This window comes from Erpetoichthys calabaricus, chromosome 8 (genome assembly GCF_900747795.2).
Source record: "Erpetoichthys calabaricus chromosome 8, fErpCal1.3, whole genome shotgun sequence".
Lineage (NCBI taxonomy): Eukaryota > Metazoa > Chordata > Cladistia > Polypteriformes > Polypteridae > Erpetoichthys > Erpetoichthys calabaricus.
In genome coordinates, this window is record NC_041401.2 from 10358144 (window position 1) to 10377323 (window position 19180).

The 19180-nt window shown below is 42.8% G+C and overlaps 1 protein-coding gene across 1 annotated transcript in view; it reads left to right on the plus strand.

The window, feature by feature from the left end:
• The first annotated feature begins 550 nt into the window (after positions 1 to 550).
• itgav (integrin, alpha V) overlaps positions 551 to 19180 on the plus strand; it is a 210282-nt gene continuing 191652 nt past the window's right edge. Inside the window, exon 1 of the mRNA XM_028806227.2 lies at positions 551 to 1161. Within this exon, the coding sequence (XP_028662060.2) occupies positions 950 to 1161 (212 nt within the window). The 5' untranslated portion in view covers positions 551 to 949. The remainder of the gene's footprint in view (positions 1162 to 19180) is intronic.

Sequence of the window (19180 nt, forward strand, 5' to 3'; positions counted from 1 at the left end):
GTTGGCTGGGATTGGCTCCAGCAGACCCCCGCGACCCTGTGTTAAGATTCAGCGGGTTGGAAAATGGATGGATGGATGTTTATGAAATATTGTTTAGCGCTCTATGACTGTTGTCTGAGATGGGCGTTTTGTAAATAAGATAAAAAAAATAAAAGATAATGAAATAATTTGTAAAAATGGACATGCAATTCGAAGTGCTCTCTTCCCCATGGAGTATCGTGAGCCTCGTATAAATTACACATGAAATCGTTAAATGTCGGGTGGTCGCGTTTTGGGGGCCTGAAAACGGGACGTTCTGTTTAATTCCATAAAAACGGGACGTCTGTTGAGCCAATCCGGGACGCACAGCCTAAGATCGGGAGGACGTCTGGTCCCCCTACTGCTGCTTATCCGCCGACCGCAGTCCTGAGTGACCGCGCCGAGTACGAAGCTCCGCCCCTCTCCGCAGTCCATTGATAAATCGCGGATTGCGGAAGTGTCGGCCTCCAGCTCGGCGCTCTTTTTTTTTTTTCCTCTCTTCCCTACTTCCTGTTGCTCGCTCTCTCTCTCTCTCTCTCTCTCTCTCGTCTTCGGCTCCTTCTCTTCGGAATGCGAGTTTGTTTTGCCGAGTCTGGCGCGTCCACCGCACAGACAGAGCCGGAGAGAGAGAGAGAGAGAGTGTGTGTGAGAGACGCGCTCGTGCTCGTACAAGCGACAGGACGGGGTGACAAGAGTGACGGACGGCGGCCGAGCGAGCTATGTAAATAAGGCGGCAGCTGCGGTTTATCTGTCTGGCAGAAAGTATTAATCATAGATGAGCGTCGAGGCGTGAAACCCTTGTTGCTTCATTCGCAGAGCCAGAGCGAGAGACGCGACGCTCCCAAATCTCTCCGCACACACACACACAGCCAGCCAGTCAGTCAGAGGAACAGACAGACTTCGTAACCCTGAGCCTTATCGACTGTGCGTGATGGACCGCTGTGGCCGCCGCCGTAGCTGTTGCTACCATCGCCGCGTCTTCTTTGTCCCGGCCCCGGCACTGGCACTAGCATTGGCACTGTGGTTGTGCTTGTCTTCCGCGGCCGCCTTCAATCTGGACACGGACAACCCCTTCGTCTATTCGGGACCCCAGGGCAGCTACTTCGGCTACTCGGTGGACTTTTACAAACCCGACCAGACCCAGTAAGTGCACCCTTACACCCCGCCGTTACTTTTTTTTTATTTTTTTAAAGTTTGAGTTGGGGGCTGCGATTGCGCATCGGCTTACTTTTATAAAATTTGAGGCTACTTCGGCAGGACTCGTTTTTTGTTTCTACTTTCAGTGATTTCTAAATCCTGCCTTTACCGGCACGTTCGGTGTGCTTGTGCAGCCCTATCGGTCTTTCCATCTCCTCCAACCCTTCGTAAATCAGAACTGCGCATTTGATGCTTCAGTTTCATTCGCTGGCATTAATTTAGATAAATGTATAAAACCCCGTTCCTCAGATCAGGGGTTCAATTCTGGCTGCAGGCGGTAACACAGGCCAGTTAACTTTTGAAAACCGGGCTGGAATCAGTAAGGGTGAGAGGTCTGCCAAGTCACCCCTCAGTTCAGTTGACTTCAATTTGCCCCAGTTTGCTGGTTTAACAGAGGGAACCTATAAGAAGCCCAAACTGCCACACTCGTTCACACCTTATCTAATTTGGGATTGCGCAGGGTTGGAGGTTGTGGCGTAGGAACCAACCCTGGCCAGCCACTCACCCACCTTAACTTGCAATGTTTTTCGAGGATGTAGGAAGAACACTTGAAAACTTTACAAAATCAACACCCTAGACACAGGGTTCAAAGCCAGGATGAGGGGATAACGCTACCCTCTGCATCACCCTGCCACCCTTTATAGCATGGAAGAAATGGGTTAAGGTTTCTTTATTTAGTCATGTTTACACAAGAAAACATGAAATTTGCCTTCTTAAGCCCATCTGTCAGAATTTTTATTAATTTATTTGTTCTGCTGATTCTTTCATTCTGATCAATTTTAAAAAGCCCAGTGCCCATGTTGATGTCTGTACACTTGTGTCCGCTGTGCGATTGAACCAGCAGCCTAGTGTCCGTCATGGAAAAGTTTTCTTAAGATGATTTTAGTTTCCATGTTTTGTTTCTCCGTTGTGAACTGAGAAGGGTTAAGTGACCAACTCTGAGTCATATTGGGATTGAGTCCAATAAGGGTGTCATTTTATATAGTGTCTTTCATGGTGTTCACTGCCTAGTAGCATTTTAGAGGTACAGCTAAATATATTTTTGTGAATTTCCCCTTGGGATTAATAAAGTATCCTATCTATCTATCTATCTATCTATCTATCTATCTATCTATCTATCTATCTATCTATCTATCTATCTATCTGACTGGGGCGCTCGAGAGACTGAGTGAGGAGTCTGAGTGTCTGGACTTGTGAGAGTCCTGGATAAAAAAACCAAAGATCCAGGCCTTTAACGACCTCTTGGGCACGGCCGTCAGCAGTGTGTCTGTCTATGGAGAGAGTGTGGACCTCGTCATTGAGAGGTTTATTTACCTCGGCAAGGACATTCCTGTCTCTGGTGACTCTTCTTATGACGTCAGCAGACGGATTGGGAGAGCATGGTGGGGGTCATGAGGTCGCTGGACAAGGGTGTGTGGCGCTCCTGATATCTCTACAAAAGGACGGAGGTCCAAGTCTTTAGAGTCCTGGAGCTTCCTGTTTGTGAGACATGGACGCTATCCAGTGACCGGAGACGAAGACTGGACTCCTTCAGTTCTGTGTCTTTTTAGAGAATCCTTGGGTACCGTTGGTTTGACTTTGTGTTGCTCATGGAGTCCCGAATGAGGCACATTACCTGCACTGTGAGGGAGCGTCAGTTACGGCACTACGGCCATGTTGTGCAATTCCCTGAGGGTGATCCAGCTCGTAAGATCCTCATTGTTGGGGACCCGAGTGGCTGGACCAGACCAAGGGGTCGCCCACGTAATTTCCTGAGAGTGGGACTGGACCGCATGTCTGCCTGGGGGGTTGCCAACTGGGATCCTGAGCTGTTTCGTCGTGTGGTGGGTGTGGCAACAAACTGTACCAGTGCATGTTTCCCAACTTGACTTGACTTGCTGTGACTGGACACGTATATTTGGGGCCGGGCTGAATCCGCCTCTTAGTTTTTAATGTTGCACCTTTCAAGATGCATATTATTTCAAGTTGCTTTACAAGTACAGTTCCACTGTTTCCATGTTTGTCTTTTATGAGATAAATGGATTATGTGTCCGATTATGGATTGAACCAATAAGTTTGTCATGGCGCAGATGGGTGCATCCTACTTAGCGCTACCAACTGCGCCACCATGTCACACTCTGGCGTCTTTCAGATTTTACATTTATTTACTTGTTCGGCTGATCCCTTTATCCCATTAAAGGTAAAAAAAAAATGCCTAGTACCAATACTGATATCTGTACACTTGTGTCAGCAGTGGGATTGAACCCCCTGCAGCCCTGTGGATTTATGTAGTGCCTTTCATGGTGAGCATTCTCCTAAAGGGATTTAGTTTCCATTTTTCTCAGGTGTGAGCAGAGCAGCGTTAAGCTCCAGGTGACATAGGCAGGGTGGCGTAGTGATTAAGGCTTTGGACGTCATACCCAGAAGTTGTAGGTTTAGATCCTGACACTGACACTGACCATGAACCAGTCACTTCACCTGCCTGTGCTCCAGTTGGCAAAAACAAAAGAAATGTAACCAAATGTACTTGTCAAATGCTGTAAGTTTTCAGGCAAGTAACAAGTGATAAGAATTGGGATTGAGCCAAGTAGCTTGTCATTTTATATAGCTCCTTTCAGAGTGATCATTACTTGTTGTCCTTTTGCAGGTACACTTCAATATTTCCGTGTTGTAAGCTGGTACATGCCCGGGATATCTCGCCATGGGCTGAACAAAACAATCTTATGTTTGCGTTTTTTTTTTTCTTCTTCAGAATAAAATTTCAATTTGTTTTGTGTTTGGAGCTGTAATAGGTTAATTGTCTCATTCTGGGTTGCACAGGAATTGAACAACAACATCTATTTCTATAGAGATATATATATATGCTCTAAAATCCGTACTAACCCCTAAACTCTCTTCTGTTTCCTTTTCCGGTGTCCTTTTGGTGGTGGCTTGCGCCACCACCATCTACTCTAAGCTCCATGATGTTCCAACAATGATGGATGGATTAAAAGCAAGAAGTCTGTATGACCATCAGCATCAAGTGACTCCATGAGAACCCTAACTACAAAGAGGACTATTTCATTTATGTTAGGTAGAATGTCGCAGAGGGGACTGGGTGGTCTCGTGGCCTGAAACCCCTACAGATTTTATTTTTTTTCTCCAGCCTTCTGGAGTTTTTTTTTGTTTTTTCTGTCCACCCTGGCCATCGGACCTTACTCCTTTTCTATGTTAACTAATGTTGTCTTATTTTAATTTTTTATTTTGTCTTTTATTTTTCATTTCTTCATTATGTAAAGCACTTTGAGCTACTTTTTGTATGAAAATGTGCTATAGAAATAAATGTTGTTGTTGTTATAGCACATGTTCATACAAATGATGTTGCTCAAAGTGCTTTACAGCAGTGGTCCCCAACCTTTTTGACAGCAAGGACCACTTTATTAGATGCAAATTTTTCCACGGACCGGTCGGGGGGGCAGTTTATGCACAATTTACATAACATTTCTATTATTATTAAGTTATTAAGCAGTTTGCATACGTTTGCAACCTGAGATTTTTCTTCTTTTTTTGCATATAACAAAGACATATGCTTTGCATTTGCCATTCCAACAGATTGCACATCACAAACATTAACACTGTTATCGTTTTTTTCATGTCTGCCGTTTCTATAAGAGGGTGACAATGAGTTAAATTCCAATGGATGTTTTTCAAATGTTGACGAGCAATAAGCAAAAGGTATCACTGAAAACCACAGAAAACAAAAAGGAAAGTTCGAAGAAAGAATTTTTTTTTACAATGTTTCTGTTTGGGGATCGTTGTGCAAACGTGCACATCTGAGCTGCGACCACAGATCTAACTGCTCTGTGAATGATTCATTCAGGCATTTCAAGGTCACTTCGTTGTAATGAAAGCATCTGCTGAATGTACTTCGTAGTAACGCGATTTCTATAGACTCGTGTCATATGGGGAAACTGTCGGGACCATAAAAATAACTTTGTTGTAATACTTTCTCACCTCGGTCTCTCTCCTCTCTCTGCGCCGCTGCAAAGCCCCGCCCGCCAAGCGTTCTGAAAAGTCTGAGTCTCCGTTGCCGGCAGTTCTCTCGCGGCCCGGCTGTCAGACGGCTGCGGCCCGGTAGTGGGTCGTGGACCGGTGGTTGGGGACCCCTGCTTTACATGATGAAGAAAGAGAAAAAAGACAAAATAAATAAGAAAATAGAATTAGGGAACACTAATTAACATAGAATAAGAGTAATGTCCGATGGCCAGGGAGGACAGAAAAAACAAAAACAACTCCAGATGGCTGGAGAAAAAAATTAAATTTGTAGGGGTTCTGAGGCCACGAGACCACCCAGCCCCCCTAACATAAATGATCTCAATCAGTCCTCGTGGTTTTCAGGCTTCACATGGAAGAACTTGATGATGACAGTCATGTAGGCTTCTGGCTTTCAATCCATCAATGTAGGGACATCATGGTGCTTTGATGAGGTGGTGGTGGCAGCGCAGATCTCCACCACAGAAAACCGGAACAAGAACAGAAGAGAAAGTAAGGGTTAGTACGGATTACGGAGCCACCAGGAATAATAATGATAATTTAAATGAATATACAGAGGCTCCCAGCCAGCCACCTCTAGGCAACCTTTTAAGCTCTTCATGGCATGGGTTTCATATCCATGATGTTGAGTACGTGACAGGGTAGTGCTACCCACCGCATTGCCATGCCAGCTTCCAGCAAGAAACGACTCTTTCTCCTTTAACATTTATTTGGTCGTCCAATCCCTTAATCCCAATTGATTTTTTTAAAAATGCCTAGTGCCCATATTGGTGTCTGGACACTTGTGTCAGTAGTGGGATTGAACTAGCAACTCTATGATTGTAAGTCGTGTCCTTCATGGTGAACATTCTCCCAAGGTGCTTTACTTTCTGTTTTTTCTCCAACGTAGAGCTGAGATGGGTTAACTGATTCACTTCCGGTCATTTTGGGATTGAGTCAATAAGCATGTCATTTCACGGACTCCTCAGTGTGTTTTTGCAGATAATAGTCAATGCTTCTGTGTTGTGCGATATGATATGGCATCGATTATTTGGGGACAGGCCAAATCAGCAACTTTTTTGCTTTTGTTGTTTTTGTTTTTATTCATGTAATGCCTTTCGAGATAAATTTTGTTTCAAGTTGCTTTACAAGTATACTGCCACAGTTGCCACGTTACACTGTTATACAGTGATCCCTCTTCGATCGTGGGGGTTGCGTTCCAGAACACCCCCGCGGAAGGTGAAAATCCGTGAAGTAAAAACCATATGTTCATATGGTTATTTTTATATATTTTAAGCCCTTATAAACTCTCCCACACTCTTATAAACATTTCCCGCACACTTATACAGCATAAACCCTTTGTATTCTCTTAGATATTAGGTAAGATTCGTTGAAATTATGTATGTAAACACAGTTTATATACAGTAAAACCTAAATATTTTAAAGATATCGAGCGTCTCCGATATCACATATGTTATAGCCATTACGACAGACAGGCCACCAGCAATAAATACGTACAATGCAAGAAAAATTGTATACAGTAAAATGTGTATACAGTGACACTAAATGTACGTACATGTACTAAGTACTGTACATAGAAAATTAATTCTGGTTACCCACCAACAATGACACAACGACTTGTCCGATAACGAGGAGTTTAATTTTACAGCACAACAAAGGAGAGCGTTACAGCTCTTCTAAAGGAGCCTCTTCAGGCGACTGTGTAGCACCGCCATTGTTCTTCTTCCAGCACTCTTCAATTCAAATCCCTATAGCAGATTCCATCCGGACTACTGCCTTATCACGTCCACTTACAACTCGTTTTGCGCCCTAGTTAAAGGACACTGCGGCCGTAGATCTTATATGCTTTTCCTCCTTTTTAAATAAAAAGAATCGTGGACTCATTGATGCCGTAATGGCATCCTACAGCAGTGTAGCTGTTCCCTTTCATCAACATATCCAAAACTTTTACCTTTTCGGCAATCGTTAGCATCTTCTGTTGGCGCTTGAGCACGGCCCCTGAAGCAGTAACAGGAGCAGATCGTTTTGGAGAAATAACGAAGGGCTTGACTACGCACAAAGATAAACACAAAAGAGCACAAAAGTTAACTCTTTACACAGCGAAACACGTTGATGCTGAATGAGCGAGACGAGACTTCCTGGTTAACGCAGCGGAATCAAATTCGGTGCTCCGTCGCTGAGCCAATCGGCACACAGGAGCTTAACTGCATGCTCTGATTGGGTAGCTTCTCAGCCATCCGCCAATAGCATCCCTTGTATGAAATCAACCGGGCAAACCAACTGAGGAAGCATGTACCATAACTAAAAAGACCCATTGTCCGCAGAAACCCGCGAAGCAATGAAAAATCTGTGTTACATATTTAGATATGCTTGCGTATAGAATTCGCGATAGAGTGAAGCCGCGAAAGTTGAAGCGCGATATAGCGAGGGATTACTGTAAACTGAAATTGGTTGAGTGACCCATTCTTTGCTGCACAGGGATTGAACGAATATGCCTGTCATGGCACAGGGTTGAAACCCAGGATTCAAGGTACGTGAGGAATGGATTCAGCCCTGTTGTTCACATTTTACGTTCATTTGCTTGTTCAGCCCATCCCTTTGTCCCAACTGATTCTAGAATGCCCTGTGCCCATATGGATGGATGTACACTTGTGTCAGTAGTGGGATTTTTGCATAGTGTCTTAGTAACTCACTCTGGGTTACGTTGCAATTGAGTCAATAAGAGTGTCCTTTTTATATAGTGTCTTTCTGGGTGATAATTGCTTAGTGATACGTTACAGGTACAGTTCAATATTTCTGTGTTGTGAACTTTGCCAGGATACCAATATTTGGGTTCAGGCAGAACTGGCAACCTTAATTATTATTTTTCTTAACTCTTTTAGGGCTAATTATTTTTTCTTTTTCTTTTGTCCCAGGGCTGAATATTTTTTCCAAAAAGCAACGATTACACAAATAAATCAGCATAAAGTACTTATTTATGACAAATGTCACTCTGTTTTATGTACCATGAGCCACTAGAGTATGTCAATTTTCAATAAGAATCACCATTCATAAGCTGAAAGGCACGTTCTGGGGAAAAAACAGCTTGATGTAGTCGAATGGTAAGTCATCCGTAGTGTCCACTAGCAGGCCGTGTCGTTTGATGAAGTCCAGTTGCCAGCCTGCCTCCCATAGATCTCGGTCTGCTAGTCCTCCCAGGGTGAACTTTGCCGCTGGTTTGTCAGCTGCATGATCAGCTGATGCAGGTACCTGACTTTCATTACACTGGTGTACAAAAAAATATTTTTTATTTGCTTCTGGGAACTTCAGAGCATCTCTTAAGTTTTTTACACTAATTTCATATATGAAATTGGAATTAAGCTAGCATGTCAGGTGTTCGAAATACACATCATTGACGTTTTGACACTTTAGATATCGTGTTGATATATTATACTAATATTCAAGAGTTTGGATTCTGTCCCACCAAAATTGTTTTGATGTGTTTATTCTGAAAACAAACCAGAAGACGATACCAGAGACACGTTAAAGTATATTTATGTCAATTTACCTCAATATAAGTGAGGTCAGCGTGCCCAAAAATGTTGGAGGCCCTCGCTTTTGCGCTTGTACTGCACATCCATCTCTTTGCAAGAACCAACAGTAGTCACCCATCATGCTCGGAGTGATATCAGTTTTCCACCACCTTTATATCTTGATGAAATCTTTCCCCATGCTCGTCGCTGACATCGCTTAGATTTGGTGGAAAAAAAGTCGAGATGAGAATATAAAATATGACATCTTCAGTGACACTCTGACTCCCGTAAGCTGATATGCTTTCAGCATATTCTCCACAAGCTCTTTATAATTCTCTGCTCTGTGACTGTCAAGAAAATTCTAGACAACCCACACGAATGAGGGTGCTGATTCAGTGGGCTTCAGTTTCCTATTGAACTCCTCGTCAAGCATCAGTTCACGGATTTCAGGGCCAACAAAAACACCTTCCTTCATTTTGGCTTCACTTTTCTCGAGAGCAAACTTATTTCTTGAATGCTGAAACGCATCGCCTTTACTGTCCAGTCACCCTTAGTTGTCCAAGACCTGGAACATCTTAACTAAAAAACGGGACGTGCTGGATGAAAACAGTTTTCAGATTTGGAGTCAGCAAGTGAAATTTGTTACAGTACAGGTGAAAGAATCCCAGTAGCAAAATGCCTGTTGACCAGTGTTTTGAGCTCCAGATCACTTGCATCAAAATCGGAATCTGATAAGTCAGAGTCGGATTCAGCAATAATATGCAATCAATAAATAAATAATACACAAGGAGCATTTTGCTTTGCAAATTTGCTTTGCTCTTTGTTGATGCCATTCTAGACACCATTTACTCTATGCTACTCGCGCACATTCGATGTGAAGTCAAAGAGTTTAACAGTCCTCCTAGCCAAGAGGGTCTACCTATAACATAACGGCAAGTTTGATCAACGTTTACAGCTTTGTTTTTTACACCCTCTGCCCCTGGATGTTGACTTTAGTTGATATCTGCTCTCAATCCCCTTGTGATGACAAATGTCGACATCCGCCCTAAAACAGTTAAACTGTTTGTTCTCCTAGAAACTTCCGCATGCAAACCAGGAGGAAGGCTGTTCCATAACCGTCGGTGCCACAGACTGAAAAGCTCCATCACCGCATGTCCTCAGTCTCGTACAAGGAACAGCTAAAAGATGTTGAAGGCACTAGAGAAGTTCAGAAACATAATTCTTACTGCACCACTGCCTCTAGCATGTAGATGATGGCATCCTCCGCTCCCATGTTCTCCTGGTATGCGAACTGCAGAGGGTCGAGGGCATGACGGATATATACGGTATATACGATACTGCCACTTTATAAAGAGCATTGTATGACAGTTTCACAATTTCTGTGTCTCATTTGTTGACATGAGTTAAGTGACTCACTTGGTGAAGGAATTGAACTCTTAAGCCTGTCATTTTATATAGTGCCTTTCATGATGAATACTGCCAAAAGGCACTATGTGGGTGTAGTTCAGTAACTCCATATTTTTGGACTGGGACCTGGGTGGGAAACGGAACAGGCAACCTTGTGTTTTTTTTTTTTTGTTTTTTTTTAATATAGCGCCTTTCATTGTAAGCATTCATCCAAGTGTGATAATCTTCAAATTTCTGTTTTGTTAGCTGAGATGAGTTAAGTGACAAGTTGGAGTTACACAGGGCTTGAGCCCATAAGCCTGTGATTTTTTTATATAGTGCCTTTCAGGCTGAACACTGCAGAAACATACTTTTTTTTTTTTTTTTTGCATTTTGATTAAAATCTAACAAAATTCCATACAAGCAAGTCAAGTTTAACAAAGCTGGGTTTGAAACAAATCAACCCCCACCCATGAGAAAGATAGCTAGGCCAGCAGAGTAAAACTTTAAACTAGTAAAAATTAAGTAAATAGATAAATTAATAAATTGAATGGAAAAAAAGAGGGGAGAGAATCTGTTTCCTCAATTTAAAAGCTTATTCTAAAATGTTATTGATCAGATCCTGCCAAGTTTTGAAAAAGTTCTGCACAGATCCTCTTAAGTGAAAATTAGATTTTTTCCAATTTCAGATCATATTTAACATCAGTTATCCGGCGACTTAACAGAGGAGAGTTAGGATTCTTCCAGTTGACCAAGATAAGTCTACGTGCCAATAGTGAAGTAAAGGCAATCACAGTTTCTTTGTCCTTCACTTTAAGCCCCTCTGTGAGCCCACCAAACACAGCTGTTAGTGGATTAGGAGGGATTGGGACCCCAAGGCTGTCTGATAGGCATTTAAAGACTTTGGTCCATAATGATGTTAGTTTAATGCTTGTGGCCCAGTGAGGCTGGAGCTCGATTGCAACGTTCACAGGTTGCCCTTGAAAACCTTTTGGACAATTTTAAACGAGACAGATGTGCTCGATATGTAATTGTAAGTTGAATGATTGTATGCTTGCACATATGGAGCTCAAGTGAATTCTCTGCATGGCTGCCTTCCACTGCTTTTCTGAGATGTTGACTGAGAGATCCTTTTCCCGCTCTACTCTGGGATCTTTGAAAGGGAAGGACTTTAAAATGGTTTTCTATATTACAGAAATGCTGTCTGAGTCCTTGAGACTGAGCAATATTTTTTCTGGCATAGAGGTAGGTGGAAGGTGAGGAGAACTGATCAGGTTTTGCTTATCAAAGTTTCTAACTTGAAGGTAGTGAAAGAAATTTGTTGCTGGAAAATTAAATTTAGAGTGTAATTGTTCATAGGATGCAAAGACGTTGTCTGTGTACAGATCTCTAAGCGATTTAATCCCAAGTGTTTTCCAGACATGAAAAACTGCATATGTTTGTGATGATGGAAAAGGTGGTTATCATGCAGAGGTGCCACAGATTAAAGCTTCTCTATCGTAAAATACTTCTACATTGGCTCATATTCTGAGTGAGTGAAGCACAATTGGGTTGTTAGTATATTAGCGATGACTTGTACTTATTGGGGTACAAAGCAAAGAATATAAAGAAGTACTGCAGGATTTTATTTCTATTGTGGACTAAGCCTCATCTATTTGTGTCCATGTCCAGGTTTTTATAGTTTGTATATTTCCTGCCCAGTAATAAAACTGAAACTTAGGTAAAGCCATGCCACCTTCTGCCTTAAGTCTTTGTAGGGTCGCCCTTTGCATACGTGGATGTTTTGAATTCCTAATAAATGAGGTTAATGGTTGAATCTTACTTCTTAAAAAAACGATTTATTTGATGAATATTGAAATGTTATGACATAGAAAAAGAAGCTTAGGAAGGATATTCATCTTGACAATGTTAATTCTTCCAGCTAAAGTGAGATGAAGGGTAGACTATCTATACAAGTCTTGCTAAATGTTTTCCATACAGACAGCAAAATTTTGTTGATAAAGTGCTTTATGTTTACTTGTGATGTTTACCCCCAGGTACTTAAGCTGATCTGCGATGATAAAAAGGGAAGATGTCCAATCTAATATTGTGTGCTTGAGAATCCACTGGAAAGAGCACACTTTTAGACAAATTGATTCTGAGACTAGAAATGCCAAAATGTACTTGAAAGTTTCAGTGTAACAGTTTCCATATTTCTGTTGTGTGCCGAGGTGGGTGAAGTGACTCACTCGAGGGTCATATTGGTGTTACACATAAGACGTCTCACAGATGAGAGGAAGTCATCCAGTTTGTTTACAGCCCGTCTGGTTGGCTAAAAGCGGAGGGGCTGCCACGTGTCTTCCCAGTAATTTCTAAAAGTTGACAAAAGTTGTTCCACTTTAACTCCACAACTCTGTTGTTTGATCCTTTTGTGTGAAGAAAGACTTCAGTCTTAGTTACAGTTGTTTGATTTCCTATGACAAAGCCATCACATTTGCAAACCTCTTTAATCCGGTTATGGGCCGCAGGAGGCCGGAGCCTGGCCAATTTGGAATTGCTCACCATAAGCTTGTTACTAATATATTGTGTTTTTCAAGTACTGTACAGGTTAAGTGGCTTACTCATGGATATGAAGGGGGGCGGGGGGGGAGGGAAGGATGGGTCTGAGTTTTGTATGCATGTGGTGTGCGTTTCCCAGGTGCTGTATAAGCACAGTTTTCAAATGTGCACCCAGAGGAGTTAAATAGTTTACACAAAGTCACACAGGTCTGTCTTGACACTCTGCCATGGCTTTTTATTGTTCAGCACCTTATCCAGTTATGAGCCCCCTGAAAGGACCTCACAAAACCTCTTGTGTGCTCAGGGCTGAACATGGGCCCAAGTCACGACCTTTAACCTGAGGAATGTGCTTGTTTACTCTAGGAGGAGATCAGCCACTAGCCTCAGGCTTCACATTTCAAATGCTCAAAAGGCAGTGTGCCGGTCACCGTGCTGGATTGGGTAAGTGTAAAGTTGCAGAGTTGACTGGCATTTTGCAGAAGTCATCTGTCCCAGTAGACCTTGAGAGCTCCATTGTGTCTTTCTGTGGCTACCTAACTTGAACTACTCTCTTCCCTGTTCTACATAAGGGGGGGAGTCATCACAGGTTACAGACATAGCTTGACATTTGATGAAGTGGTGAGTCAACACACCGCATCCCACATCCAGCCTCATGGATTACCCAGCAAATGCCACCCCCTTGTCTGGTAGTGTCTGGGAATTTCCCAGGAAGAGCTGGAAAATGTTGCTGAAGGTAAGGTGGCCTGACCTGTCCAACTTGAGGTGAACATTTTAATGTGGCATCCTCCAGGTTAAGAATACCTTGTTGCTTTGTGAAAATGTAGCTCAGCTTAGACAAAGAATAGGATTAGGTTGTGGTTGGTGGTTCATAGCCTCGTCTCCTAGGTCATACTAGCCAGACAATCATAGCCTTGACCAAACCACCAGACTACACAGCCTTGACCAATATGTCACACTGGCCATCAAGTCCATTACCTTCAACATCCGGTCACATTAGCCATGTGGCCATAGCCTTAACCCATTAGGTCAAATTAGCCATATAGTCCATAGCCTTAGACTTTTGGCCATATAAGCTGTAAGAAACACTGGATTAGAGTTGCCTAATGGATCATAAACTTTTTTTTTTTTTTTTTTCCCCTCTTGTACTCTAATCCCCCCCTCACCACCACCACCACCTTCCTATAGTTTAAGAAACTATGATTTAGTCCATAGTCACACAAGCTATACTGTCCATAGCCTAGCCCTTAAGCGACACTCACCATATGGTCCATAGCCTAGACCTTGAGGCTACACTAGCTACTATATATTACCATAGACTTAACCCATTAGGTCACGTTAGCCATGTGGTCCATAGCTTTAGCCATTTGGCCACACAAGTTATATGGTCCATCAGCCTTTCTATTAGGCCTCTGTGGTTATACAGTCCATAGGCAATCTAGCCATATGGTTCATAGCCTTGACCCTTTACCTAAAATTAGCTATGGCCTTGCCAATCATGCCACACTACTCATGTAGTCCATAGCCTGGGCCATTTCACCACAGAAGCTGTATGTTCCATCAGACTATCCATTGGGCCACTCTGGTTTTATGCTCCATAGCTTTAGCCATATTACCCATGTGGTCCATGGTCTTGACCATTCGGCCATATGAATTGTATGGTGCATTGACCAATCCAGTAGGCCTCTTAACTATACAGGCCATAACCTCGCTAGCTATATAGTCTATAGCCCTGACCATTAGGCCACACTACCCGTATAGGCCGTAGCCGTAACCTGTTAAACCACACTAGTCATTTGGTGCATAGCCTTGGCCAATTGTCCACATGGGCTGTGTGGTCCATCATCATTTCCTATCCATTAGGCCACTTCAGATACAGACTGAATTTGATTTGTCCCCATAGAGAAATTTGGGCTTTTTAACAGCCCAACAAATATTTTCCTGTTTTCTGTATGGTCCATAGTCTTGATCAATGGACCCTTCAGTTTAAAATGGAGGTGTTGTTCCTCCCCTTTAGGAAATTTCTTAGTTGGCAAGCCCAGAGTGTCCAGAAGTGTACATTTTTGATTACTTTTATTTATTTACTATTATATATTATTATATACTAGCCAACCCGTGGCGTAGCATACGCCGCATAATTATGTATTGATGGGTAAGCACTTCCTGAAAGACACAGTTGTCCAAATGGGGTTGGTTTTGAGGATACGACTGTATGTGAATGAAAAGATGTAACTCTGGAGAGGGCAACATACAATACAGCGTTTTACACGCTGCATACAGCGATTCACATTGAAGTATAGACACTGCTAAGACCATGGAATACCCCTCGCAAACTGTTCTACACGCTGCATACAGCGATTCACATCCGCGACAAACATGCCTCTTCTTAGATAGTCCTGCCTCATCCACCCTTGTTCTTGGAGCATACACACTGCCTGGTCATGTGCCCGCTCGCAAGAGAAACTCACGGAGACCCGCCCACCAACTCTAAGACCTTGGCGTGTAAAACAGTTTGCGATGGTGGACACGGTCGTGCGTTATAACCAAAAAGAATACAGTGGAACCTTGGTTCACGACCATAATTCGTTCCAAAACCGATTTGGTCGTGAACCGAAGCAGTTTCTCCCATAGGATTGTATGTAAATACAATTAATCAGTTCCAGACTGTACAAACTGTATGTAAATATATATATATTTTAAGTTTTTAAGCACAAGTCTAGTTAATTAAACCATAGAATGCACAGCGTAATAGTAAACTAAATGTAAAAACATTGAATAACACTGAGAAAACCTTGAACAACAGAGAAAACTAACACTGCAATAGTTTGCGCTATAGCGCTACCAACTGCTCGCTAAAAACACTTTTTTTTAATGAGTTTTAAGCACAGGGCAAAAAAATGAACATTTGAAAAAAAATCAGTAATTTAATAAACTACCAAGAAAAGTAACATTACAACAATGCACGCTACGAACCGATCGCTGTAAACAGAAGTGAAAACAAAATCAAGCCCAGTGCATTCTTTAACTGCCTTCCTACCTTATGAGTCCAGCCCCCTCTCTCTGGCGCTGCCTGTGTGTGAACCGAGGTTCCACGGAGGTTGACTAATGAAAAGTCAACGTGGCTCAGAGGTGCATGTGGAGTCAAGCAGAGACGAACGTGAATGACGCCCGATGTTGTGAGTTGCGGCATCTGAGTTGGTGGGCGTGGCTCTGCGAGTTGTCGTCGTATCCAATGGTCTTCGAGTTGGTGGGCGTGGCTGTCTTGCGTTCTTTCCATGGGTGGCTACTTGTCGGCGGTGCATGCTTTCCATGGGTGGCTACTTGTCAGCAGCTTAGTGAATTATATATATAGATTATTATACTGAGGAGATCGTTCCTCCCCCAAACTATGCGACTCTTCAGTTCCACCCGGGGGGTAAATGTTAGCATTATACAAATATCTATCTCTATTTATCTATCTTATAGTGCCTTTCAGCTAGCTAGCTAGCCTCCTAGCTAGTCCAAACAGGCTCTTGTTTGCTTTGTGCTTTTCTATTCCAAGCCACTTTACGGGAGGCCTGCGGTTGTTTCCAGGTGTCTGCAACTTGCAGGCCTGTCCAGTGAAGTGACTCCCTTATGGTGGTGGGATTGAACCCAAATCAGTTTAATACCTTTACCAGTCACCCTTGGGGCCTAAGCAAACATTCTGGTGTGCCCTTCAGTATGAATGAACCCATCTGTGTGTTTTATTGGTTACAGCATTCCCTGTGCTTTTGATGCATTTCATTACATAGTAGGGTTCTCAAACTTCTTCGGCCTGACTTGAACCCCACACTTCTGAGAACAACGGGTCATCCATGTGTAACAAAATGGTGTGTGTGAATTGCAGCTGCTAAATTAATTATTTAGAAATTGTACCATCTCCTTATTTCATGTTGATAATGCCCAGGGCACTGGCAGTGAATAAAAGTAGAGGTGTAGTGAGTTCTTCTCTGCCGTTTGGCCAATGGCAGTGCGGCATTAGTCTCAATAAACCTGATGGAGCGACAAACAGTTGTGGCTCAGTTTAAATAAAAACAGTCAATCTTTACAGGGTTTACCTGTTACATCGGGGTGGTGTCACATTTTGGTCACAAAGGTGTCATTCCAGTATAGTGCATGAACCGGTGTCCCTTTTTATGTAGCTGATCCACTGTTGACCTTCATTGTTTGCTCCACGGCAGTCTCCAGTGAGTTCACAGTTAACCTCTTTTAAAATGCATTAAATGCTTGGCGGAGACATATCTCAAAAGACACTACGCGCAGCCTTTTTTTCCTCATTATCTAATGCTGTATTTCAAATTCAAAGTAGATGTCATCAATTATTGATGAAGAGATTAATGTATATTGCATTTTACTATTTTTGGGTTCCTGTACCCTTCTCTTTTTGCATTGGATACTGGCAAAAAAGATGAACAGGCCTCAAAACAAATAAAAACTTGACCAGGAATTCACTGATCTGCCTCAATAATAGGCTCTACCCCAGGCAGCCTGGCCCCCAACGCAAAAAGTAGGCCTCAAGGCCTGCACAGGCCAAAGTGTGGCTTAGGTTTTTTAAAAGTTCAAAACTCTCAAATATTAAAAACTAGCAAAATATCCACTTCGCAGTGGAGAAGTAGTGTGTTAAAGAAATTATGAAAAGGAAACATTTTAAAAATAACGTAACATGATTGTCAATGTAATTGTCGTTTTTTAAATACTTGGGATCCACAGTACAGAGTAATGGGGATTGTGGAAGAGAAGTGAAAAAGAGTGCAGGCAGGATGGAGTGAGTGGAGAAGAGTATCAGGAGTGATTTGTGACAGACGGGTATCAGCAAGAATGAAAGGGAAGGTCTACAGGACGGTAGTGAGACCAGCTATGTTATATGGGTTGGACATGGTGGCACAGGAGACGGCGCTGGAGGTGGCAGAGTTAATGATGCTAAGATTTGCATTGGGTGTGACGAGAATGGACAGGATTAGAAATGAGGACATTAGAGGGTCAGCTCAAGTTGGATGGTTTGGAGACCAAGCCAGAGAGGCGAGATTGCATTGGTTTGGACATGTGCAGAGGAGAGATGCTGAGTACAGGTGCTGGTCATAAAATTAGAATATCATGACAAAGTTGATTTATTTCAGTAGTTCCATTCAAAAAGTGAAACTTGTATATTAGATTCATTCATTACACACAGACTGATGTACTTCAAATGTTTATTTCTTTTAATGTTGATGATTATAACTGACAACTAATGAAAGTCCCAAATTCAGTATCTCTGAAAATTAGAATATTGTGAAAGGTTCAGTATTGAAGACACCTGGTGCCACACTCTAATCAGCTAATTAACTCAAAACACCTGCAAAAGCCTTTAAATGGTCTCTCAGTCGAGTTCTGTAGGCTACACAATCATGGAGAAGACTGCTGACTTGACAGTTGTCCAAAAGACGACCATTGACACCTTGCACAAGGAGGGCAAGACACAAAAGGTCATTGCTAAAGAGGCTGGCTGTTCACAGAGCTCTGTGTCCAAGCACATTAATAGAGAGGCGAAGGGAAGGACAAGATGTGGTAGAAAAAAGTGGACAAGCAATAGAGATAACCACACCCTGGAGAGGATTGTGAAACAAAACCCATTCAAAAATGTGGTGGAGATTCACAAAGAGTGGACTGCAGCTGGAGTCAGTGCTTCAAGAACCACCACGCACAGACGTATGCAAGACATGGGTTTCAGCTGTCGCATCCCTTGTGTCCAGCCACTCTTGAACAAGAGACCGCGTCAGAAGCGTCTCGCCTTTGGACTGCTGCTGAGTGGTCCAAAGTTATGTTCTCTGATGAAAGTAAATTTTGCATTTCCTTTGGAAATCAAGGTCCCAGAGTCTGGAAGAAGAGAGGAGAGGCACAGAATCCACGTTGCATGAGGTCCAGTGTAAAGTTTCCACAGTCAGAGATGGTTTGGGGTGCCATGTCATCTGCTGGTGTTGGTCCATTGTGTTTTCTGAGGTCCAAGGTCAACGCAGCTGTCTACCAGGAAGTTTTAGAGCACTTCATGCTTCCTGCTGCTGACGAACTTTATGGAGATGCAGATTTCATTTTCCAACAGGACCTGGCACCTGCACACAGTGCCAAAGCTACCAGTACCTGGTTTAAGGACCTTGGTATCCCTGTTCTTGATTGGCCAGCAAACTTGCCTGACCTTAACCCCATAGATTATGAGGTATTGTGAAGAGGAAGATGCAATACGCCAGACCCAACAATTCAGAAGAGCTGAAGGCCACTATCAGAGCAACATGGGCTTTCATAACGCCTGAGCAGTGCCACAGACTGATGGACTCCATGTCACGCTGCATTGCTGCAGTAATCCAGGCCAAAGGAGCCCCAACTAAATATTGAGTGCGGTACATGCTCATACTTTTCATGTTCATACCTTTCAGTTGGCCAACATTTCTAAAAATCCTTTTTTTGCATTGGTCTTAATTGATATTCTAATTTTCCGAGATACTGAATTTGGGACTTTCATTAGTCGT